We start from the raw sequence: 26,926 nt of genomic DNA, 5'->3' as shown, positions 1-26,926 counted from the left end.
CTAGTTGCCTAACAACTGCAGAACAGTACATATTTTATGGAAAAAACACACAGTCTGTTTTTATGGGTTTGAAGTTTGTCAAATAAGAAGTACGAGCCTCTAAAAATAATACAAGCAGTAATGTTTAGTGTTGCGTTACCAGACAATGCTTTAGCGCTAACACAGCGCTGTGCAGAATGGTTGCTGCATCTTGGTATCATTGTGCCATACCTTGAATTTCTTCAAGGGGATGTCTGAAGTATTTATTTATCTATTGATTTATCTATGTATAGGGGAACAACCAGCTCTAGCATGTTTGTATTTCTTCTGTTCAGGCGGTTCTAAGCCCAGGTTGCAGCAGTGGTGCCCCCTCAGAATAGTGATGAAGGAATTGTTTTGGTTGAGCATTTGCGAAATTAAAAAAAGATAACAGCAGGGCTGCTTTATTACATGATCCAAACCTTCTGCTTGCAGGTTGTTGATGTTTCCTGGAGTAAAGGGGATTTTTAAAACGGTAAAATGTAGATAGCAGAAAAGGAGGAGAAAGCCATGTGAAATGCAATGACAGGATTATATCTGTAATCTACATTCAGGGAATCAGACTCCATTCCCTTTGACCTGTGTGGAATTTGTTTTTTTCATGTCCATCTTTGTTAAATACGTTCATGAGCACACAATCCAAGTGTGGTGCTTCTTTTTTGTCAGTAATCGCCAGCCTCAGCAGAAGGTCACACTAGTTGGGAGACAGCTTTTTCCTTAAGATAAGAATTTTAAAGTGTTCTGTGCATTAGGAAGCATATTGTTTTCTGAAGAAGGGGGAAGGCATCACACTTTTTTATTTATACATGTTCATTTTTAGATGTATGGTGTAAGCTCACATTACTAACACTGTGAATCCCTGTGTACAAGTTTGGCTGGAATCACAGGTGACAACACTGGGTTGAGCTCCAATGAGTCGAGCTTCATAAACTGTTCTCCATTTTACTTTTTAGGGAAAGTGTGATCTGCCAAGCAGGAAACCATTGGGGCTGTAATCTGGCTCCACTGGGCACGCTCAGTAGTATCCGCTGGCTCGGTCGCTTGACAAGGGAAAGGCGGAGTTGGCTTTAAAGAGGAGAGGAAAGACGGAGCTGCTCCGCTGAGCATCAGCGAAGCAGGAAGACTTTTATATAAGTGTTTAGAACTGGACAAGATTCACAGGAGGGAGGGGAAGGTGAAATATGGAGAAGTGGAGTTCGTCATCCAGTAACTGCTGTTCTTCAGGGACCCAAAATGAAAGTATCCAAAGTTGTTGAATAACATGTCTTTGGACTGTTGGTGCTATTTCCTGCAAACTCTTCTCGTCTTTTACATGTTGTTTCCCGCTGAACAAATGGACAGATCAATAACAACAAAAAGGAAATAAGAGAACTTGTCATTCAGATGATATAAGAAAGTTATGTATGTACAATATTTTTCTGTATGCTCTAGGAAAGTTAGTACAATTCTACTTTTAGCTCTCTTTTCAAAGTTTGTCTTTGTTTTTGAATTATTCCCTTTTGCATATTCTTTGTCTTTTTATTTATAAAGGTAAATATAACCCCATAGATGAATTAAAGTGCGCCAATATGCTAATTGATAATGCTGATTTCATGATCAGGAGGCATCCATCAGGAGGTTTATGAGGAGTTTAGTGAAAATGAGAGAAAGAAAAGAGTGTTTTAGGACAAGAAGATAAAAATGGGCTTGAATTAAGTTTACTGTCTTTCTTGTTTTATATGAAGTCAGCCTTTAACAGTATGGCGCCTTGTTATGAGTGATGTAAAGAGAAAACATCTGGAAGTTGTGTAGTTTTACTGAACATGCACACCTGGATGCATTCCCACTAATACCAACTCTGTCAGTATGAGAGCAAATATTCACATATTCCATTCTCTCATAGATTGTATTTCTTTTTTTCTCAGTAGATAACACAGCTTCTGATTCTACTGTGGTCATTTTTAACATCATGTACGGACATTTTCAAACACATTTTACACGATATGCTTGCCTAAGATTTACTATTTCACCTTTAATTACTTGCAGCAGTAACATTTCAACATTTTCCTTCAAAAAAATATTCAACTTTCATCCAGTTTAACGAAACATCTCTGGACTGAAGAGGATGTAAAGTATCTAATGTGGAGAAACATGAGAGGAGAGAGATCAGAGAGCACACTTTCATCGTCATTCACTTAATGAGAAATACATGCAGACAAGAAAGAGAAAGATCCACACCAATCCAAACTGAAAGCTGGACTCGGAGGTTGGCACACACACATGTAAACTCGCTCACAGACACTCTCTCACACACACCTCTTCCTCTCGACTCAGACGAAACACTGCTTCGGTTGTTTTACAGGCTCTGTGATTATTTTGATAAGCCTTAATGATGATGGATTGACCGAGGTTTAATGGAAGGAAATTTAATGTCTCATAAATTTTAAGGTGGCACTCTGTTTTCCCTCGTTTCGGAGGTTTTAAAACCATTACACGGTGAGGGTTACGGGACGTTAAGCAGCCCACCTTTAAAGCCCGGAGCGGGACCACAGCAGGAGCACGACTGCTGTTTATCATCTGCAGGAAAATAATACACTTGAAAGAGAACGTTAGAAATTTGGCGATTTCCACCTAATCGAAAGTGAAAGTTCTGCTCTGAATCGAATGTTTTCTTTTGTCAATACGGTCGGCAGTGAGTTTGATTAAACTGGCCAGAAACCTCTGGTGCTGTGTGTTGCCTTTTAAAGCGTGCGCTCAGTGATTGCAAACTACGTTTTTGAAGAATATGTTACGCTGGCCAGAAAAATGTTATTGCAGTCGGTCTGCTTTAGTTGTTAGTTTTGGAAATGTGACTTCCAGACAAAGCCCCCAAAGGTGAGCAGGTGACATCATTAACAGCAGGGCCAGCGCTGGTAGCCGGCTGTTTAATGAATCACACAAAGAACCTGATAGACTGGTCTGACGGAAACATATGTAATGAAATGGTCATGCGCGCTTGTTTAAGGACAAATAATCCCTTAAATTCACATAATTAAAAAGAGCTGTTGGGGCTGTTCAAGACATTATTTCTAGTAGTTTACAAATTGATGCCATGTGGACATATTTCTAATGCAGCCACAAGAAGTAAAAGCCAGAAACAATTGATTGCCAATTCTTGTTGGAAAGAAACTAAATTAGTTGCACTTAAACGATGAACTAAAACCATATTTAACCACTGAGGTAGTGATGTGGATAAACACATTAGATTAATGAAATGATTTTTGTAATGTGTGTGATTTGAATTTTTATTACTACCTTGGCTGGAACACTTGCTAATAGTCAGAAGTGTTTGAGCAGCTTTTACTTCATTTTCAGAATTGAAACCAACAGCCTCGCTGATTGTGATTTATGATTACATTCAGAAATCTGCAGAATGAAGTCACCTTGTACCTGCATAGATGGAAAAACTGGTCCCTTTGATTAAATAACCTGCACAGTGGCGTGCTCAGTGAAGGGAATGTGGGATTTTTGTCTGCATAAAAAGCACAGTCTGAATTTTGGCAGGCTTCTGGAAGGATTCTTCCGGGATCTTCTGCATCTCCGTCGTTACAGCCACGTCTTGATGACCCCCTTGAGCTTGAGGAAGAGGAAACAATCCCACAGAGCCAGGTGGGGTGAGTAGGGAGGTTGCTCCAGCGCGGCGATGTTCTTCTCAGCCAGGAACTGTGGGATGCTCAGGGCTTTGTGAGCAGGTTGTCATGGTGAAGCAGCCACGACTTGTCCTGACACAACTCTCGCCTCTTCTCATGCACTGAACAAAGCAAACGCTGCAGGATCTCTTTGTAGACGTGCTGGTTGATCGTCTGGTCCTCTGGCAAGAACTCACAGTGGACGATGCCCCTCATGTCGAAGAATGCGATCAACATGACTGTCTTTGGACTTCGACTGTCTTGCTTTCTTCAGCCTTGGCGACATCGGACTCTTCCACTGATGGCTCTGGCATTTGGTCTCTGGGTTGTACTTGAAGATCCTTAACTCATCACCGGTGATGACTCTAGCAAGTCTGGTTCGGTTTCAAGACGCTCGAGGATGTCCTGCATGTGTCGATCCTTCTGGTCAGCGTTCAGCAGTTTTGGCACCAGACTTTCCACATGCCCAAATCTTCAGTGACAATCTTCTACATGTTGCGCCGGTTCGTGCCCAGCTCATTTGCGATCAGTCGAACAGTCGACCGACGATCGCCACGCACCATCTGCCTGACGCGCTCAACGTTCGCCTCAGTCCTGCTTGTTGAAGGTCTTCCACTCCTGGTGTCATCTTCCACATCCTTGCATCCCTCTTTTAACCTCTTGCACCACTCAAAAACACATGAACGTGACATCGTTTTATTTCCGTACACTTGCTGCAGCAATCCCAATGATTCTGACGAAGCTTTCCCCAACTGGACCAGAAACTTCCGGCTTGTTCGTTGACCTGTACTTATTGCTTGACGACATGAAACAGAGGATATGTATATAAAAGCATGTGGAAAAAAGTTCAATGGCTGCAGAGAGCTGAGATCACAGTTAAAGACTCCAGGGTGATGACTTTGAAGGGGAAAGCTCGTAGGTTGTAGTTTAGGTTTGAAATATATCTTTTGTGACACCAGTCCTGGAACTTTCACCTCGTATGCAGGCAAAGAATATTTTCAATCACGTTTCTTTTATTTTTCTCTTTTCAGTATTTTTCTTTAATGTCTGTGCACAGAAAGTTAAATTGCAAAATACAAACAAAAGCACACACGAGTCCTAAAAGTGTCCAGAAGTGCGGTTTTCTTGGAACATGACAAAACCTGACATGATGTAGTGTTTCCTTTTATTCTCTTGTTGTTACGTTTTTCTGTGTTTTCTGTTCATCTTTGGGGAGTGGTAAAAGTTAGTGTTTAGTGTGTGTTTAGTCTTTTGGGGTTTTGCATCGTGTGTGTTGTGTGCAGTGGAGCAGCAGAGACGATGCTGCAAAGAAAGATTAAGACGTGCATGTAACCTTTCAATCTTATACACTGAAACACAATGAACGTCCTCTCAGGTCCATAATATTGACTCCAATTCTGATTTATCACACCGGCACCCTTAATCTAAAAACAATTCTAACTTTAACGCAAAATCCAAACCTCCAGACAGTCCCGACTTTCTAGAAACTGTCAAGTACAAAAGCGCCATGACCACCCGTGACATCTCTTAAATTTTATTAGAGCTAAATATTGACACACAGCATTTCACTCAGCACCCGTTACACAACGCACACACTCCTCCTCCTGCGCCCTGTCAGCGATGATGGATGTGGTTGAGGGTGGAGGGAATCAACAAATAAACATCTGGCAGCGTGATCTGTGGGTCAGGAGGTTACAGAGCGCGCTCAGTGTCTGCGTGTGTGTGTGTGTGTGTGTGTGCGGTACTGACACACTGATCAGCCACATCAGGGCATCGCGGGCTCCGGTGCAGGGTCTTGACCTCGGCGTGTTGCAGGAACCACGCAACAGTCGTCACTTTGTCCTGGCAGAGTGGACGCACACGACCGGGCTGTTTGTTTAAGTTTAATGATTATTGTTTAAGTCTTTTCTGCTTTAGTCGATGGGGAGCAGTGATGAGTGACAGGGAGGACTGGAACCACTGGGAGGAGGTTACACGGAGGTAGAATGAACCAAATACACAACAAGGTGAATCTGTACCGCTTCATAGCTGCGTGTCCTACACCACAACCTCCCCAGAGAGAAGAACAGCTGTGATTGGTGGACGGTGTGGTCGTAACCCTGCGTACTGATCAATGATAATATGCGTTTATGTAATAGGCTGTAACTGTATCTAGCTTGCTAATAGTGCAAACACAAGATGTGCTTTTTTCTCCTTTTATTACTCAGTTGGTTCCAGCAGCTTCTGTCTTTTTGTGTTGCGCTAATGTGTTGCCCAACATTTATTAGCTCCAATACGAACAGACCAGCTCTGTTCTAGCTGCCAGTGTTTAAAGTACATGAAGAAACTCAACACAGTCGCATAGAAACACCACCACAGACTACAGCGGTGGTGTAAATGCACATACAGCTGCACAGAAACACTTGCGCACAAGTTTAAATTCATGAACCAGCTGCTGCATGGATCCAGTGCAGTGGTTTACATCCAGCTTGACGCAGCAGCAACAGCTGAAGTTGTGTTCATTAATAATGAAGATTTGAAGAGTTCCTTTGCAAAAACAGATAACTCCATTTTTGATTGCTTGCTTCAGATAATATCAGTCAAACTGAAGTTGAGTGGATTTGACTCAGTAGAAATGACAAAAATAGTGATAACTTAAGTTTGATTGATATTGTCTCAGGTAGACGATGGAGAAGTGGGTTCTCTGAAGGTTTGTGAAGATGGAGTTCTCTGTTTGTGCAAATGAACTCTTCATTCATAAACTTTTTCTAGAGCTGAATGTTAAAGTGACTTTATCTGTGTCTGTCTGTTGAACAAGCAGCAATGCAAAAAGGACACTGAAGCCACTTTCAGACATACACTCCATACCGTTAATCTGACGGCAACTGAACGTGTCGGCTTCAAATGCCCACCCTGCTCACTTTTCTGTAGAAGCTGCATCGGTGAAATTACTAGAGCAGACCGAGACACATTTCTGTATCACTTTGAACAAGTCTGAACTCCACCATCACACAGACACAAGTCAAGTTGTTTGAGGTCATTTAGAAAACTTCCTTTTAAATTTGAGCACTAATTTTTGTCTGAAACATCACAGCAAGTAAAATGTGCCAGAATCACAGAACATCTACTCACATTGCAGCTGAATAGATTTGAAAATTGTAGCGCAAACTGAATGCCTGTAAAATACAACTTTACATCAATAAAAACAGACAGTAGCCTCTTAGATTGTTGGTTTCTGCTGAAGGTTGCTGAGAAATCACACAGTCAGACATCAAGTCTGTTGTGTTTCATCCAGATTTATTTAATTTTTTCAAACAGCTGCTGCAGCATTTAGACGACAGTAACTGACTTTGTCTGCGGTATGTGATGTTACAGGAGAATGTTTCTGTCATAGGTCCTAACAGGACCTAAAAATCTGTGGTTTCACTTGTATTTGCAAACACAGACTCTGGCCTCGTCCACATGCACACAGATAGCTTTATCCACAAGACGAATTAGATCCACACAAGCACATGAAAACACAAAAACTCATTTGTTTTTGGACAAACAAGGCATTTAAAGGAAACACTACAACTTCATGCTTTTATTTGGCATTTTAACGATTTTATTTTAATCAACAATGAAAATAATCTTTGCTTTCAGCCCTTTAATGAACCTTCATCAAACCAGACTTCATTTAAAAAGGTTCCAATTTAAAACCAGACAGTGTAATTGTACACCGTATGCTTTAAGAAGTTTTTCCTCTGAGTTTATAAAATGTCTGCAGCATCAGAGACATTAATTCTAATAGTTATAAATTATCCCCGGCATAGAGAGCGATTAGTCCTGGTTAGGATCTAACAGCAGGTCGGCTTCTCTTTACATCAGACAGATGAGCTGTGGCACAAAATCACAGTTTATCAGCTGCAGGTAAATCATTGGTTACTTAGCAGCTTGTCGCAAGTTTTTTTTTTTTTTTGACGGTTGATAAAATAGCAGATTCTTATCACACATGGACAGAGTTTCACAGTTTAGGAAATCCTATAAACTATGTTATCAGTTATTCAGACACTTTAAAAAGCTGCTGTTGGTATAGATGTAGTCTGTTATTGCATTAGTGTCCAGTACACATCACTCGGTGTGTTGTCCAACACTGTGTGGCTCTTTGTCTGAATGAAGCAGTGGGGATAATTATTGGAAAGGTGATCTACGTCTGACGGCATTTTAACAGATCGATGAAGCAGCAGTGTTACAGATACCATGTCTGGAAACGAAGCTAATGTACGTTGAAGTGCTGGATGTGCTGGACGAGTACGTTTAAAATGAAAGAGCGGCATCTTGGAGTCAAACTTGGCAAGAAAATCTAAGAAAAAGTCAAATTTATCCAGAGAATTTTATCTTCTGCGATGATTCAAAACAACAACCATGCAGATTATAAGTTCATATGTAATGTAATAAAAAAAAAAAAGCCAACATACCTTCTTTTTTAATACTTTGATCGAACTATAATTTATAATTTCCACAGACTATCCAGTAAAATGAGCTCCACTCGTTATTTTCCTGCAGTATCTCCACTAAGTTATCAGCTGCTGTCGAGCATAATGCACGCGGAGGGCTTTTACTCGTGTGCTCAGGAATGTTAGCTACAGGAAAACTTGTCCCAACACACTATTAAAGAGGATTTACGCCGGCATTTCTGTTGATAAGGTGGTCAGCGGCAGTTTATCTGCTTCATGCAGTCCACTGGAAGCCAACCAGCTTACCGTGGGGGAGCCGAGGGGAGGGCAGGGGAGGCTGATTTAGGTGAGGGAGAGGAGGGTGAGGACAGGAGAGGTTGCTCAACCGGGATTAAAGATAGCTGTGTGTCGATGTGTGTGCAAGTGTGTGTTGTTTCCTCACAGGGGCAGTAAGTTTTTTCACTTGATTAAGGGACAGTTTGAAAGGCGAGGGCGCAGAATGAGAATTAAACGATGTGTATGTTAGCTACAAATGTGTGTGTGTGTGTGTGTTTGAGTGTGTGTGTAGGTGTTTGGCAGCAGAATAAAGAAGCTTCTCCTCTTGCATGACCCGACTTTGTTCCTCCCACCACAGGATGCGGCGTCCGGGAAAAACCTGCAGTAAATGATAAATTAAAAAGAGATAATTGTCTCTGAGCACGAAGGGAGCAGCAGTCGGTTCCTTTTTTTAAAAGTTTTGCAATACAGAGAATGAAAACACGTGTGCACAGAGCTCTGCCGTCAGAATATTAACAGCATACATGTTTACGATCGTACAGTAATAGCGTTTGATGTGTTTTACATTTTTTTACATACTGTATTTGCTTTGCAGCTTCGTGGGATTCGTCTAATATCTGATCTCAGATGTTGAGCAACTGCAGAATCGCCAACACACGGGGAACTCCTGCGGTGGCGACATCTGCATGAGAATGAGCTCACTCACACCCGAGTCCTTCCAGAGCAAACACAGGCAGGAAAAAAACGCAATTAAAAGTGTTTCATATTTTTTTTATGATTTACATTTTATTGACTTATTTTTTATTTACTTTTTTGGCCTTTGTTGGATAGCGTTAGTAAGAGAGAGAAAGGAAAGTAGGGGAGAAGGACATGTGGGAAAGGGTCATGAGCGGGATTCGAACCCATGACCTCCACATTGGGACTGTAGCCCTGCACATGGGACGCCAGCTCAACCAGGTGGGCTATAGCGGCGCCCCTTATTGACTTATTTTTAATAGATTGACATCAAGTGGAGTGAAAGAGCCGAAGCAATAAAGAGGATAAAGGTGAAACTCTTGACTAGTGACTGAAATTCAAATGGAAATGCGTCCTGAGAGGCGACGTGCAGGGCAGCACTTAAAGGCATTTACATACGTGTGCAAACATTTTATTCCAAATTGACATCATTACAGCAGGAAACTTTAGAATCCTCTCTGAGCCAGTTTAAGCAGAACAGGGAGCTTTAAATGACTTCCTCATGCAGTTCCACAGTTTCTTTTTCTGCGTAATGGAAGTCCCCCGTGTGGTCTCCTCGGTGCGTCAGCTGTGTTTTCTCCTGGTCTGGGAGTGTTTAGTGTCCAGTGGTCAGTGGCAGGGTCACGGCTTAATCAGGACAGGCAGCAGTCCTCGCTGTGAGTTCACTGCTAAGGTCAGGCTCTAATCATCCTAATTGAGACTCGGGGCACATAAAGGTGTGTGTGTGTGTGTGTGTGTGTGTTCACTCGCAGAAAGGTCCCGAGTGTCACCCTGTTATGCAGCAGGCCATATGTTTTAAAGACATTCTTCGCCTCTGCTTTTTCTTTCTCTTTCTTTTTCCCTTTTCCTTCCTACACTGTCAAAAAAAAAAAAGTGAGAATCTGTGAGCAAGAGTGAAACAAAAAAAAATATGCTACACTCTGAAAAAAATGAAAATAACATCACATATCTGTAAAATGGTGATATGTTAGCTGACGTGACTCTGATTTTACAGTCACACATTGTAAGTGAACAAATAATTGTTTTTTTTTTTTATTACAGCTTCTTGATGTGGAAGTTGCATAAAATACATGAATACATTTTTGTGTGATTTTACTGGTTATCTGTAAGTTAACTAAACTGGGGGGAAAGATTCACCTTTTTTTCAATCTTTAATATTAATATTTTTTCTTTCAAACAGCAGCAGATATCTCAAAATTGACATTTTAGCTGATTTAAATACGGTAAGACTTTGTGATTTTATGGGCACACATTGTCCATCCATCCATCCATCCATCATCTACACACCGCTTAATCCTCACTAGGGTCATGGGGGGCTGGAGTCTATCCCAGCTGACTCAGGGTGAAGGCAGGTTCACCTGGACAGGTCACCAGTCTATCACAGGGCTACACTTAGAGACAGACAACCAAGCACACTCACATTCACACCTACAGTAAATTTAGAATCACCAATTAACCGCAACATGTTTTTGGACTGTGTGGGAGGAAGCTGGAGAACCCGGAGAGAACCCACGCTGCACGGGGAGAACATGGAGACTCCACGCAGAAAGATCCTGGGTGTCCTCACCGGGACGCGAACCAGCGACCTTCTTGCTAACCACCGCGCCATCTTTCCGCCCCATCACACATTGTAAAAGAACAAATCACTATTTGTAAAGGAACAAATTACAATCTAAAAAAAATAACATATAAATTTGTATTTTTGTGTGATTTTACTAGATATCTGTAATTTAACAAAACAGAGGAAATAATTACTTTTTTAAATCCTTGATATGCGTGATTTTGCTATCAAACAGCAGCAGATAATGTGGATTTAAATAGAGTAAAGTGGAGGAAATCTGCAAAATAAAAGCAAGTTAATAAATAAAATACAGTTAATAAGCTAAAAAAGCATTACAGTGTACATCACTATCCTCAGTTATTGTCTTCTCTTTCACTCCCTTCACTCTCTCTATTAAACTCTCCCATTTGTCTCCTCCAGCCCTGCACTCTATCTTCTCCGTTCCATCCATCTCCTTTCTGTACTCGTAATGTTTGCAGCGCATTAGAAGAAAATCATGCTCCTACGTCTTCCTGGATTACCGTTAAGACTTCTTGTCTGATTTCCTCGACTTGGAGGATGGAGGAAGGAATTATTACAGCTGTGTTTGTGTTGGGATTTCTTAAGTTTTATGACCCATCCCTAACAGCATATAAAGTTCTTAAAGAGCCAAATAATCCACGGAGGAAAGCGATGGAGGCTGTTGGTCCTCCTGGTGCGTCGCTCTGCCGACACAAAAGCTCTGGTAGAATATTAAAACAGAGTTGGCTTGTTAGTCTCAGAGTTCCTTTACGTCCAAATAGCTGTCCACGCTGCTGGCTCTGGTGGAGGGAAAACATACCTTCAGGATGATGTTTTCTGAGCAGCATCAGGCAGAAGCGAACGCCGTTTAAATTTACCATCACAGGTGCTGAATTGCGTCTTTTTCTTTGCTTGGAATCAGTTGCAAACTTGTCTCCTTAAATCTTAAAGAGCTGATGTTGTTCAATAAATCAACTTTATGTGATTTGGAAACTAGAACATTCCTCAATATTTCTGAAATATTATAATACAGTTACAAACTTTTAATCTTTGTGTATTAAAATTCTTATCTAATCAGTTAAATTGAGCTCTTGTAAAAAATTCTTAATCCCAGTTTGACTTTTTCTGGTTAAATAAAATAGAAACTGTCACAAGCAACATTCCCCTCAGCAGAAATGTGGTATTAAACGGATATATTGCCAATAATCGTGAATAAACAACCACCCAAAACAGCATTAAAGTCACAAACAAACAAACAAAAGCCCTAAAAACAACAACTCGCACTCCAAGACGGTCTGCAGGGTCTCCAAGTATGCGGCCAAACATTGCGAGGCTGCGTGGAAACTGGGTCAGCGCTCCCCTGCTCACAGATGCAGCAGCTGTTGCAAAAGTATTTTTTCTCAATTGATTTCTTTCCCTTCAGCCGATGGAAAGCACTCTGTGTCTGATTGCCCTTCGTTCTCGCTAAAGTGCCCCCTTTTTTTGCGAAGCTTTCACGCGACTCGTTCCAAGTCAGCTGAAAAACATTCGACTGGAACCTGAAGGAAGGTCAACCAAAGTGCAGCCTCGGTCTGAAAATATACAGGTCGATTTGAATTTTATGTAAAGCAAACGCCTCCATTGGTATCCTGCTGACATGTTCTTTCTCATACCTTAGACTTGTGTTTTAGGAAACAAACCTGAACTCTCTGTGATACGAATTGTCAGCGATACATTGACTTGGTCTAGTATGAACGTTTTGCTAATGTTAGCTGGTTCCTGCTAATGTTGGTCTTGTGTTAATGTTTGAAGAAGAAGTAGCCCATTGTGGTTCTCCTGAAAACACATTTCCTGTATCGGTCCCATTGCAAACACACCATCTCACTTACAGACCCTTTTTTCCCCCACAAGAGATATTCTGACTTGCTACACACTAGAAATTGCACAGGTGCAAATAATAAAGGTAATGGTGGCTGACTTCATCTGATTCTGGCCCAAGACAAGGATGGGAAATATATCCATCCATGTTCTTCTATTTATCCGGGGTGAGGTCGCGTTGGCAGCCGGCTATGGAGGGCATTCCAGACATCCGTTTTTCTAGTTCCTCCTGCGGGATCCCGAGGCGTTCCCAGGCCAGATGAGATACATAATCCCTCCATCCAAGTCTGAGTCTAACCTGGGATCTCCTCCAAGTTGGACGTGCCCAGAAAACCTCCACAGGAAGGTGCCCCGGAGGCGTCCTAATCAGACACCCAAACCTCAGCTGGCTCCTTTCGATGCAAAACAGCAGAGACTCTGTTTCAAGCTTCCTTCTGGATGTCCGAGCTCCTTACGCTGTCTGCAAGGGTGAACCCAGCCACCCTGCAGAGGAAGCTCATTGTGGCCGCAATCTCATTCTTGCAGAACCATAGGTGAGGGTTGGAACGAAGATCGACTGGTAAATTGAGAGCTTTGTCTTCCGTCTCAGCTCCGTCGTTACCACGAGGGTTCGGTACAACACTTCCATGATGCTGCACCAATCAGTCTGTCCTTCTCAAGTTTCATGTTCCCGTCACTCGCAAGCAAGATCCCAAGATACCTCAATGCCTTCACTTGGGGCAGCAACTTACTCTGAATCATAGCCTCAGATTTGGAAATGCTGCAGATCTCCCCAATGGCCGGTAAAGGCCACAACCTGGTGATACCATTAAACCCCATCATCTACAAAAAATAGACACAACTCTGAGGTTCCTAAATTGACTCCCTCCTCACCTCAGATGCGTTTTCAAATCCTGTCCAAGAATATTGCAAGCAGGATCGGACACAAGGGGAAACCTTGGTGAAACCAAACACCCACCAGAAACGTTGGGTTGGAAATGAAGTGGAGCTGAACCTATAATTACTATTTCTTCAGTTAAGGTTGCGATCGTCCAAACATTCATGTAATGTAGCCACGTTCCTGTCATGAAACAATGACTCTCTGCAACTCCTTTGAGCCTTCAGTGGTACATGTTGCTTCCAGTAAATAGCCATCGCCACCAAATCTGAACTTCCATCGTCTTAAGCATCCTCATGACCCCCGTAATGAACGGTTGATCCCAACAATTGTGCTACAACGTCTCTGTAGCTTATATTTACCAGCGCCACAACTGTACTGAGCTCCACTTTGGTCACCGTTCAGAATCCTGCTAATTCGACATCATGTTGGACCTCCTCCTCTTTGTTACCGCTCGTCTCTGCTCACTGGGCCTTTCCTGAGTCGCTTTGTCCTTTGCTGCGTCTCCACTCATGTCAACTGCCATATCTGGGTTGCTGCTCCTATTGCCAGGAAGGATGAAACATTTATGAACCCTGAGGCACACACACACAAACACACCAGCTGTCTCCTCGCCTTGTGCCTCGAAATTGTTCTCCATCCGGCTGTTTCCCTGCCCTGCCTCCCACATTGTGAATTCATGAACTTCTTGCCCTGCCATTCCCAATCAGCGCTCAAGGAGCAGCAGTCTGATTTTGTCAAAGTGACGCAATGTCAAGGTGCTGCTAAATGTTCTTACGTTTCATCCCGACTGACAGCTTGAAGAGCATAATTCAGCCCCGGGAGGGTTTTGTGAGGCGCAAAGAAAGTCCTTCGCTTCGACAGTACAGTTAAAGAGAGGTAATTCAGAGAAGTATGGCGTACCTTTCAGAGTGAATTACATTGTTCAAGAGTGGACGGTGAGACACAAGAGGATCCTTTGTGGGATTTTTTTTTAAAGAGCAAACAACATGACTGAAAACCATATGAGTGTCTTCTGTGATTGGTAATGACGCTGAGGAATTTTCAGAAGGGAAGAGCAGCAAATGAAATTCATTTCGTTTAATCACTGCTGCTCCTCATGTTCCTCAAATAGTCTTGTGGTTAAAGAACCATTTCTCCTTTCGGGCCTTTTCCAGTTAGCGGTTCCTTTGACGAGTACAGGGAACACTCACGCTCACGAGGATGCTTGGGCGGCTGCTTGCTTTTTGCAGTTTAATTAATTCAGCTCTTGAACTCCGGCTCTGCTCGCGGCCTCGGCTGCCGCTTTCCCACGTCCGTCCGTCCTTCAGAAAGAATCCGCATTGGGACGAGTGTTGTCCAATCTGAGCGGCTGAGAGCACTTCAGTCCGACAAAAGCGCCAATCAGAGGGGCTTCAATCAAAGGTGGACACCAATTTGGACAATCAGTCGCCGTAATAAAAACTTTAAATCTCTTTCGTTAAACTAATACTTATTTTAAGAGTCAACAGCAACCAAGAAACAATCAGTTTACTGTTATCATGTGTGTAAACTGCAATTTTACACTTATGTTCCAATGATTTGTTGTTGCAGTTTGTGCACAGTTTGAACTGATCGATTGGTTCACATTACCGGGAAAAAGGAGGACATTAAGTGTTCCAACATGTTTATGATTTGTGCTATAAAAAGGCCACATTTCATCTACTAGTTAACAACATTTAATTAGTAAAGAAAGACTGAAAGCATCTGTTAATGCCAAACCTTTAAACTTCAAAGCTGAGGTGATGATCACTTCTAATTTTTTTGCAATATTTATTAAATGAAATCATATTGTATAAACATCCCTATTCATCTCTTGAGCATCCAACCATATTGCAAAGCGTTAAACTGATGAAATAATAATGTTAAACAGCAAGAACAACCATAAACAATCACATCACCGTCCCTGGCAGCCTCCACTGGCCTCCACACAAGACTTTTATGCATAACCCCCCTCCCTCCATTTTTTAAATTATATACCAGCATGCCTGATTTTGTTATGTACAGTATCTGCTGTGTTGCTTTGTGGCACAAAACCAGCGAGAGGATAATGTTTCCGGTAACATAAAACCAGACAATGTCAAAAGAAAGAATAAAATCTTTTCAGACATGTTTGGCCACTGAAAGATACCAACAAAATCGCCTGGAGAGAAGGACAAGTAGCGACATCTTTTTTCCATCACCGAGCATCGCTGTTTACTCGAAACACGATCTTAATATCAAGGATACCGCTGGAATGAGGCTAGCCGTCGGTAGCGTTGTGGTCTCATTTGTCTGCAGCAGGTAATTTTCTCAGCTGCATATTAATGTTAATTCCTGTGACACTTGTGTAATTGCTGAATGTGTTTTCCTTCGTGGTAAACGGCAGCTCTGGGTGGAAGCCACACAAAATAATTGATTCTGATTCTCGAGAGATAACAAACACTTGCCTTTTTCAGGGTTTGTGTATGGATGCGCATGGATGTGTTACTAATATATACCAGAATTTTCAGACTTTTGAGCGAATATAAGCCGCACCCACGAACTTTAAAAAGGAAAAAAAAATTGTACATGTACAGGCCGCACTTGCCTGTAAGCCGCAGGTGTTCACGTTGTAACATGAGATATTTACACAGATTTCTTTAAACTTTTAGTTAAATATGCACCAGTAACATACACAAATACGTACCGTAAATGCTTTTTTTTTTCCAAACAGTGCCTATAACACGGCTAGTTCTGTGAAAAAAGTAGCAGCTTATAGTCCAGAAATTACGGTACATGCTTCTGAAAGAGAAATTCAATATCTTGCTTGAAATTTAAACTCTTTTCACTTGTTTGTGAGTCTCCGAATTTAAATTTGCAAGACATGATGCAGGAATATCGACTAACTGTGGAACTTGCAGGAGCCAAGAGCAGAATACTGATGTGCGCACACGATTGATTCTTGTGTGACTCCTCTCGTTGTGCTCGTTCATGTTTGGAGAACCTGTCATCTCCTCGCGGAGCTGCAGAGCACAGCTCCAAAACAGCATCTCTTTGACACTGCTCGTCTCCAGCGCTCCCTGCCTCTCAGCCCGTATGAACCATGCATGAGAGTCTCTTTCCTGCTACAAAACAAGCGTTCCCAAAAAGAGCCGGGGCTGAAGTAACACTGACACCTTGAATGGCTCTTTCTGAGCCGTGATGCGACCCCTGCGCTCACTTGTAGTCCTGCTGCTGAATAGACCCCCGTGAGAGTGGGAGTGAGGGGGGCAGGGGGTTACTTCAGAAGGTACCCCACAACTTAATTAAAGTGCTGAACATGTCACAAAAGACTCTGAAGGGGTTAAAGAAGGTTACTCGCACAAAACGTTTTGCAGGGGAAAGAAATGTGGAAATAGAGATGCTCGTTGTTGTTCGTTTATTCCCTCGCTGCTCCCACACTTAGAGCTCGTTTAAAGGACTTTTGTGTTTTTTTTGTAATTTATGATGAACTGTTGAACATTATCTGATCAAAAGGAAACAAGAGTTTACCTTGAACTCATCAACATAATCCGATTTAGCCTCTGAATGCTGAATGCTGGCTTACTTTGTAGTATCTTTTCTGTATCTGCTACTAATCAGGATTTGGTTTGGGGCTGGAATTCCTCATGTTAGTGTTTCCAAGCAGCAGATCAACATTTAACAGTAGAAAACAGAGTCAAAATGTGTCTGCAGGAGGAGAAGTTGTAGCTTTTGAACCTCATGCACATTAAAATCCTTATTTCTGCTCACAACTGCACTGTAATGTGCTGTTTATTGTATATCTTATTTATAAGGGTGGGATTAAAGCAGAGCTTTCCTTCACTGTATGCTCCTGAACACGCATTAAATCTGTTTAATTCAAACATTTGAACTTCAAGGCTGAAGTGATAATCATTTCTTTGGTTTGATGTGAATAAACTTTTTTGTGTGTTTGTAGTAGTTATTAAATGAAATCAGATTTTATAAACATCCTCATCTATCTTTTGAACATTCAGAGACAATGTACAGCATTAACCTGGTGCCATATTAATGTTACATCACCATCACTGGCCTCCACAAAACATTTGAAATGCATAAAGCCCTTTTTTTTTTTTATTATTTCATTCCACTATGTCTGATTTTGTGTGCGATTTGTGTTGCTTTATGGCACCAAACCAGCACACAGTGAACATAATGTTTCTGGTGACATACAACCAGAGAATGTCAAAAGGAAAAATCTTTCCAAACATGTTTGGCCACTTCAAGATACTAACAAAATGAAGAGAAGGACGAGAAGCGACATCTTTTTTTTTTTTCCATCACTGGGATTCGCTGTTTACTCGAAAATGATGTTAATCTTAATTTCAAGGAGTTTGCAGACAGTTCTTCTCATCTGCACTGTTTGCTGCTAAATGCATTTAACTTCTCCATGATGATGAATTGAGCCATTATCAGTGTCTGTGAGAACCAGGTGCATGTGGAGAGCGCAGCCTGCGGTGCGTAAAGGAGGGGCAGGTCTGTGGAGCTACTGCGCGCTCCCTCTCTGCTGTAAAGGCGTGGTAGCTCTCTCTCCTCCTCTCTCTCTCTCTCTCTCTCCCCTCTTGGCTGAGACAGACTTCTGTTGGGCAGCTGTTGAAGCTTTTCTACAGCAGTGTATCTGCTCAGAGCGCGGCAGTCACTCCGCGGATAAGGACACTCAGGTGCTCGGTGTTTTTACGCACGGAGGGGGGATTACCTGACAATGCTGACAACGTGAAGAGGATAAAAAACCCACAATAAATCTTCGGGGATATTGTGTTTGATTGTTGGCATTTAGAAACTCAGCATCTGTTTAAAGCGGGAGAACATCTACAGTAGAATGAAGGGATTTACACCTTTCTGCAGCTTGATTATTGCTGCGCTACTTTTGGCCACCGTCTCTGCGACCAAGTTAAATGTGCCGCGACTGAGGCTCTCCTACAAAGGTAATCATCTATCTATCTATCTATCTATCTATCTATCTATCTATCTATCTATCTATCTATCTATCTATCTATCTATCTATCTATCTATCTATCTTGTGCGTAATTTGTCCCCAGGTGGCCCCACATTATAATCTTGATTTAGAGTCTTTTCTCTTGTTTTCTCCTCTAAACAGCTGAACTTAACAACCACCTCTAGTTTGTTTTTTTTTTCTTTTTCTTTATAAAACTCTTCTCTTCGCGGTGGTCCCGAGCTGGAAGCGTTAATTCCAGGTCGGTCTTTTGGCTACCGTTTCTGGGGCTTTATGTGTTTCAGGAGGCGCACATACGTTCATTTGCACGTTTTCCAGGCGGGGTGCGCAGCCGGAGGAGGTTTTGGCGGAGGTTCATGTCTCTGCGGTTGAGATCCACCGGGGTGCGATCATCTCGTTACAGAAGTTTATTAGGACCGGCAACCGCGACCGAATAGTCCGAATGATGATGTGGACTGGACACGGCTGCTGTTGTCCTGCAGATGTGGATTTTTTTTGTGTGTTTCTGGAGGCTCAGATTGTTTAAAGCGTGACATTTAATTAGTAAAAGTGTGATTCTGTGGTTTGCTGGCTGCGTAATAACTCCATATCTTCACAAAGCTGAGACATTTCCATATACAGTGTGTTTTCCTCTGTTCACACGCCTCTCCCCTCTCTAATCTAAAACCCTGTTGTTGGCCATGACTCACTCAACTTAAATGATAATAAGCCAGTAAAGTGTGTGTGTGTGTGTGTGTGTGTGTGTGTGTGTAGGTGATGTTGACTGTGTTGTTGCTCATTGTTTGGCTTCACTCAGGCCAAAGCAGTTCTGCAATCACCATCATCAGTGCTTAGATATCACACAGGATTTCCTCCTGTTCAGTTTTCAGGAGAAAAGTCACCGTCTGAGCTTACTGGTCTTCCTGTTGGCTGAACTGGAAATAAATTCTGGTCAGTGGAGGGGGAAACCAGTACAGAATTAGAAAGAATAAATGGAGGGGGTATTCGAATATTTAGGCCTTAACGTGGGAGGAAAGAGGGACAGAAAATGAGTGAAAATGAGTTTTCTTTGCTTCATACTTGAGAGTTTTTCCTTTTAAATCACACATTTCTTTTTTTCCCTGAATCATAGCTTACCTAAGGATGTTGGTGGGTTGATCTGGAGCAAGTTCTGTTACGAACCTACTGCTCAAGTCCCTGAATATTCATGATCCCCAGAGGATTGCATCTAGTTACTGTGGTCGGCCCTTTCTTTTTCTTGTGTTACTATTGCAATAAGATAAGCCTTTATTAATCTCACAGTGGGGAAATTTATCAGTAAAAATAACCAGAAGTATTAATTGAGATTGTCCGGATTCGTCTGTGTGGAAATATTGCACGGATTCCTTTATGAGTAGAAAAGGCCAAACCAAAATTTCCCATTACTGCACATTAAAATGCGAAAATCCGGTGAACAAATCACTCTGATATCGTCTGAGCGCGCTCGTTCTCCTCAGAGGACGAGCTCCTTTTTGAACATTTTATCAGTTGAGCACACTTACGACCCTGCAGAAGCTTTTTTTTTCTTCTCTCCAGCAGACAGTACATAGAAAATCCTTCTTTAAATTTGAGGAGCAGAGGCAGAGCAGTGGAACTTCTCTTATTGAACAAACAAAGTCAAGCCCTGGGCAAACACCAGAAGTGGAAAAAAGCAGTGCCCACGATTGTGACTCACTGCACTTAAGTCATGTAAAGTCTCTTTTTGAAGTCGCAGATTTTCGCTTTGGTTGAACAGTAAACGGCACCAAAGCTATAAAACCATTTTTACTTTATTGCTTGTCATCAAAAAAACACTCTGCTCTCATTTTGTGAGCATCATGAGGAGTGTGGGAAGAACTCAGCCTATGAGATTCTCATTAGTGACCAGCCAGGTCTTTGCTTCCTGCCTCGGCGACCTTAAATCTGACCCCCACGGTTTACCCTCTTTTACATAATTTCCCCCTTGACTCAAGTCGTCCCTTCTCTCCTCTCCGTTTTCCCAGTAAATCTCCACCTCGTTTCTCCAAGCGTCTCATCTTTTCTCTCTTTAGTCTAATTTCTTTCTCCTCCGTCTCGCGTCTTTCTTTCCCTTCTGTTTGTCTGTCTCATCCTTCATCGGCCTCTTCTCTTCCAGCGAAGCCCACAGGGTGTTTGTATTCCCAGGAGGATGTGGCAGTAATTTGGCGACAGGAAAAGCTGTGATTATCTCATTTCAATCAATTAGTGGGTAGAAGTTCAAGCAGGAAGAAGGCCATTTTTACCTCAGACAAACTATTAAAGTGCTTCTACTCCTCTCTGCTCCTTTTACTGACTTCGAATGCTGCAGATTTGGCGATCTACATATTATTGAGTCTTTGTGTGAACAGCAGAACAATATCTGTACCAAATAGTTCCCAGTTCTGATTTAAATGTTTGACCAACCAATATCCAAATCATCCCATTTTGGGGTATTCTTATGTTATTGTTTAACTATTTTCTCTTTCCTTCAAATCATTTTCACTGTCCTCAGGCAACCATTTATCTAGCTTGACTTTTCAGATGGAGGTTGCAGTCTGATCAGTCGAAAGTTGCTTAATCAGATACATAAAGCCAGTGGGCATCATTTTATGTCCGGATGTAGCTGTTCTGAATAGGATCACATGACATAAAGACTCACACCTAGCCATCAAAAGACCCTAACGAACCCCTTTGTGCCAGAGGGAGCACTAACGACTCACATATCGAGGTGGAGGAGCAATAAACCCCCAATTGAAAACTCAGGTGTTAATGTCTGCTTAAGGATATAAGTATCTGGAACTCCCAACTAGTCAGTCAGAACTGATGAAGCCTCTTGGATAAGAGATGGAACGTCTTCAAGGAACTCAAGCAGTTGCTACGATTAATCTACCAGAATAACCATGACCTGGATGACTGAGAATCTTCACAGACTTTATCCTCTAGTGTTGCACTTCAGCTTACCTACAGAATGAGTACTCTGGTAGGTAGGCATCAAGTGTCACAGGAGACTTTGTCATGGTGACTAAATTACTCCCCTCAAAATGCTTTCTGCTTCCCAACATGGAACGACTGTTAGTCCGACTGCCCGCCTCCTCAGGTCGCTTTAACAGTGAAAGTCTCCACCTGGTGGCGTAACCAGGTACTACAGCTAATCGACAATATATTTTCTAACACGCGTCTTTCGTCTTCTGCCTTATCAGTTCATATGTTTTTAATTCGTTAAATTATGTACTGTCAATAATTTATCCTTAGTAGAGAGGGCTGCAGGGTGGCGCAGTTGGTAGCACTGTTGCCTCACAGCAAGAAGGTTGCATCCCGGTGAGGACACCTAGGATCTTTCTGTGTGGAGTCTCCATGTTCTCCCCATGCAGCGTGGGTTCTCTCCGGGTTCTCCAGCTTCCTCTCACAGTCCAAAAACATGCTGAGGTTAATTGGTGATTCTAAATTGTCTAATTGTCTGTAGGTGTGAATGTGAGTGTGCTTGGTTGGTCTCTAAGTGTAGTCCTATGATAGACTGGTGACCTGTCCAGGGTGTCCCCTGCCTTCACCCTGAGTCAGCTGGGATAGACTCCAGCCCCCCATGACCCTAGTGAGGATTAAGCGGTGTATAGATAATGGATGGATCCTTGTTAGAGTTTCCATTTTAATACATGTATGGAAGTCCACTCGTCGCTATTTTGTTGTACAACCAAAGTCGTGTCTTTTGCTTGGCCCTGCCCAAGAAATACAAACAAGCCAGAACTCTTTCCCCCTGTACAACAGAGTGACAGTGAGGTGCAGCCAGACCATTGTGTTCTACAGAATGGGCTGGCAGAACGAGACTATTTATCTGACAGTGAAATGTTTAGGGAGAATTTTAGGCTGTCAAGACCTAATTTGCAAATTTAGTCTCTCAACTGAAAGAGTAAGAATGTGTGTGTTCGTGAGGTGACATTGCGGCATCGATGGGATGTAGTGTGTGTGTGTGTGTGCTGTTGGCTGGACTCCCAGCCCTCTGCCAAGCATCTATACAAACTTCCCATCATGCATCTCTCTCCGTCTTTCTCTTTCTGTCCCTGTACGTCTTTCATTTGACCTCCTCTCCCTTCAGCTTCGCCTGCGTCCCATTCGACTCCTTTGTTTGCCGTTTGTGTCCTCACACACACCAACACACACTGACTTTGGACACACACTCTCTGTCTATTACAATATTCACTTTGTCTTGATTAAGCAGGGGGTGTGGGGGGCACTTGAAAACACAAACGCTCACATCGGCGTCCCATGTTGATCGGATTGCGCTGGTTCTCAGAGTTAAAGGGTTCTGTTTGTTTTTGCTTACATCCTGTGAATTAACAAGTTTGTTTTCTCAGTTGGCATCACCCAGATGCTTACACACAGGCGGCTGTTGGTTGTTCTTAGGCGGAGCTGGGTAATCTGTCACTGGGAGTCAGATGCAGACTCCAGAGTTGATGGAATGTAGGGCGTCTCTCATCCCGTCTCTCTTTTCTTTCATCCATCCCTTTCCATCCGTCTCTCCTCCCCTGCCTCATGTAATTCAGTCCTCATCTCTCGTGCTTTTCTCAAGTTTGGTTGAAATGCTCCGAGGCAGTGACCTGATCTGAAACCCACCAAAACAAAAGAGAGAAACTAAAAGCACCAAAGCCAACTGGCTGGTCAGACATGTTATTTATTTTTTACTACGATGTATATAAGCTGGACTTCTAAGAAATATTGGGAAGCAGAGAAGCCTATAGAGGTTTTAATGTTTTAGTAATGGCTGACATGTGTTTGAATGTGAAATGTTTGTGTAAAGTCCTAACATATAGTCAAGGGGCTTTTTAGCCTGCAGCCTCGATTGCCAATATTCAGAGTTTACAATACATGAACAACAGTCCAAAAAGTTTCATAAAAAGAAGGGAAAAAAATGTAGGAATGGAAACAGTTGGGAATGAAATTCCTGTCCTGGGTGAAAGTTGTAATCCTTTATTGATTTCAGCTGCAAAATCCACTCTAGCTGTACCTAGCTGTAGAGTTAAAGGAGCTCACTAAGCTCTTAAGCTTTTCAACCAAGATGGAGGGACTTCTTAATGTTAATGTTAATAAAGTTTTGTGTGCACGATTGTGTAGCAAATTATTGCTGGAACTTAATAGACATGTTTTTAAAGTGTCTCCGTTCATATCATGGTATAGAAACACACCAGTTATACCAACTCTACCTGAACAGAGTCGCTGCCAATTCCAAGTGCTTGATGGACTTGACATTGGGGTGCATGAGGAGGCCGGTGTAGGGTTCCTGTCCAACAATAATCAAAATCAGAATCAGAATCAGCTTTAATGGCAAAGTACGTACACAACATACAAGGAATTTGGTTTCCGTTGTTGGTGTCACCCGAGAAATTTGGAGGAATAATAGAAATAGGAAAATTACAAAAAAAAAAATACAATTATGTAAAATAACTACAGAAAGAAAAGAATACAATAAAATACAATAAATATTAATAAAACAAGATAATAAGACAAATATATGCAAGAATTTACACATCCGAGTAGAAAAGGTTTATGTACATTAGTGCAAAATAGAAGTTCAAATAGCAGTTGTGGCTTGGAATGGCTCAGCTGTAATTAACTATTGTTAGACTAAAAATGTGTCACGATTAAAATGTTTTATTTCCAACTAGTATAAACAACATTTATGCCTCTTCTAAACAGAACAAACATGCATTCCTAGTCAGAAAGTTCTCCAGTTTCTAACCCACAGTTTAGTATTGGCACATTATATTAGAACTGTAAAAAGACATCAGTGTTCAGCTTTGAATGTTCATCCCCAGCCTTCAGCCGATCAGGGCCACATTCAGTTTCACAATGGCTCCGCTCTGAGGGGACATCTGCATCACTGTTCTTAATTAGGCTGTGAGGACAGTAGTTTAAACCGTTTCAGCTGTCATGTTTGGTTCATGACTCACAAAGGTCTAAACACATCCAGTAGGACGCGTGGCCTCAATACATTACAAAATGCTGGAAATTGCTTTTCTTTCCCCCCTTTTGACTAATTGCAGTGCTAGTTCATCCTTCATTATCAACCCTCATGTTGTCTTTGGAGTCAATTTGACGCCATTCAATGTTTAACATCTCGAAATAAGTCACTGATTTTTTTTTTTTCAGTTTTATTTAAAGGGCTGTTTACACATAAACTTGGGTAACAATTTTAATTATGATATTCTCTGGAAGTTTAAGTTGCTGGGGGCAAATTGACCCCAAGGATAAAAGATTTGAAGGTAATAGGAGGGTTACATAAACTGTTTTTGGAGTTGAAAATTGTGCCTTTTTTTGACTAGACTAGTCATATACTGCAAATATTAGATTTTTTTTATCCACTGCGTTTATATAGAATACACAAAAGTGCTTTGTTCCATCCATGAAAATGGCCAATATTTAGTTTGGAGGCGGCTGAGACACCATGAGAGGCTTTCTGTCTGGTATGTGGACCTGCTGACAGAAGAAACACACTACATGTTTCTGACACCACAGGCACGATGTGAGGGGTGAACAGAGAGTGTGTGAGAGACAGAAACTCTATCGCCGGTGCAGATATGTGCTGAGGTGTCGGCGTGTCGGCGTTTCGGAGGGCTTGCAGGTGATTGCAAGCAATACAAAGAGACCCGCTGCCTCTGATGCAAACGTTTGTGTGCGCCGAGCTGCTAGAATGTGTGCGTTTGAAGTTAAGTGTTGGCGACTGTGTGAGAGTCGCTCACAAAGAGGGAGCGACTGCATCTGATGTAGACATCTGTGAGTGTCGAGGTGTCACTTGTGCGGCGTGTCGACAGCGTTTCTCGTGCGACAGCCCGTCAGATGGCGACCTGGCAGAGATCACAGACGAGACGCAGATGGAGGAATTAGCTGACAATAAGGGCGCGAGAAGACGAGGAGCTGGAGATAAAGGCGAGGCCAGATCAGAGAGCACAGATGGAAAAGAAGAGGGGAGAGAAGGTGTCTGGGATGTTCGAGGGGAAAGATGAAGGATGAGTGAAAGAGAAAATGAAACAAAGTGAGAGAAAAAAAAGAAATGAAGAAATTAAAGGCGCCACCAGAAGGAGGCTCCTGATAAGAAATCCCCTCTGAAAGTAAACCTGTGCTTGTTGCTTCTGTTTGGGTTTGAACCACAACTGGTCATGCTGATAAAAAATAACCTGACTGTGAAGTTAGTTAAATGAAGCCTATTACATGAAAGAACAGACTTTAAATCAACCTCAAACAAGTTGGTTAGTTCCAGTGGTTGATCTACATTAACATAAAGTAGAAAAAGGCGTCTTTAACCCTCCGAACCTCAGTTTGTAGGAGTTTTCTGCTCCTGTCACATTTAGACTCACTGTGGGCTCATTTTCACTACGATATAAAGTGCTGACTTCTATGGAAACAGAACAACCATGACTAGAAGGAGAAAACCTGGAGTCAACATGTACCTACAGATGTTATTCTGCTTACATTTGTTTCTGTACTTGTCTCATGTCGGCTCTGGTCATGTCATGTTACTGTGGCTCATAGCTAATGCATTCATGGCTTTGTGGTTGCGTCCAGAAGCACAGAATTGTTCCTTTTTTGTACTGCATCTGGGTAGAACATGTGATTTATTTTAAGCAAATGTTTTCATGAGATGTGTAAAACTAAGTTATTTTGATGTAAAATTACTTTAGTTTTCTAAACAAACACCACATCATATATTAGTTATAGAACTGTCAGAAGTACAAAACCTGACAATTCTCTGTGTTCGGTGATTCAGAGAACTAAGACAATCATACCCTGCATTTAATTCCTGTCATTTAAATAGTTATTTCCAATAAATGCAAGTTTTGGCAGCTGTTGCTTTGCAGTACATCAGTAACTTTCATTGGTGGAACTTATCTAACGAAGGATAAAACCAGCATTTAAAATCAGATGATGATGTAATCATGTGATAACACACTCCAGAGTTTCCTGATATGAACAATCAACAAACAGCATGGTAAGACTAAGCTCAACAATGAACTGATTCTGCCCGTTTCTTCATCCCAAAGACCTCCACTGTTTTTAGTTATTAAATACATTACAGGGCCAAAGTTTTGAACTGGGTGATACCTCATTACAATGAACACAACTGATTATTATTAAGCACTCAGTTTGCCCCAAACTACAGTGTTGTTGAAAAAATTAGGCTACAGAACAGTTAGGTTGGGAGATTAGTAGGACTTTCTTGGGTTTAGACTTCTCAGTGAATCTTAAAATCCTCGACCAGGTTTAGGTACTAATGCTCTTATAGTCGTATAACTTTTAAGGCTGAACGTCCTCTGGATAAACACCTACTAGGAGATAAATCTAACACCCCAACACATCCCTTAAAGTCCAAGGCTGGACTGATAAACCCCTGCTGGATTCAACTGGCTTAGCGTTGCTGCAAAACATGTCCAGATAAACGCTGCATTGATACCCTGGCAGGTCAGCGTGAACAGGCCCTACAAGGCTGCACTCTGAGTTAAAACATGTTCCCCCCCGATGCTGGCAGGAATCAGGGAGCTGAAAGATGAATTAAAGAGGGGAACGTCCATGAAAGAGAGGAAACAT

At 42.0% G+C, this 26,926-nt stretch overlaps 1 protein-coding gene across 1 annotated transcript in view; it reads left to right on the top strand.

Moving 5' to 3' along the window:
* Nucleotides 1-18,023: 18,023 nt before the first annotated feature.
* sema3bl (sema domain, immunoglobulin domain (Ig), short basic domain, secreted, (semaphorin) 3bl) overlaps nucleotides 18,024-26,926 on the top strand; it is a 92,062-nt gene continuing 83,159 nt past the window's right edge. Inside the window, exon 1 of the mRNA XM_008291093.1 lies at nucleotides 18,024-18,329. Coding sequence (XP_008289315.1) covers nucleotides 18,224-18,329 — 106 coding nt within the window. The 5' untranslated portion in view covers nucleotides 18,024-18,223. The remainder of the gene's footprint in view (nucleotides 18,330-26,926) is intronic.

Source organism: Stegastes partitus, unplaced genomic scaffold (assembly GCF_000690725.1).
Source record: "Stegastes partitus isolate 25-593 unplaced genomic scaffold, Stegastes_partitus-1.0.2 Scaffold716, whole genome shotgun sequence".
Classification (NCBI taxonomy): domain Eukaryota; kingdom Metazoa; phylum Chordata; class Actinopteri; family Pomacentridae; genus Stegastes; species Stegastes partitus.
This window is presented reverse-complemented; position numbering and strand designations above follow the sequence as displayed.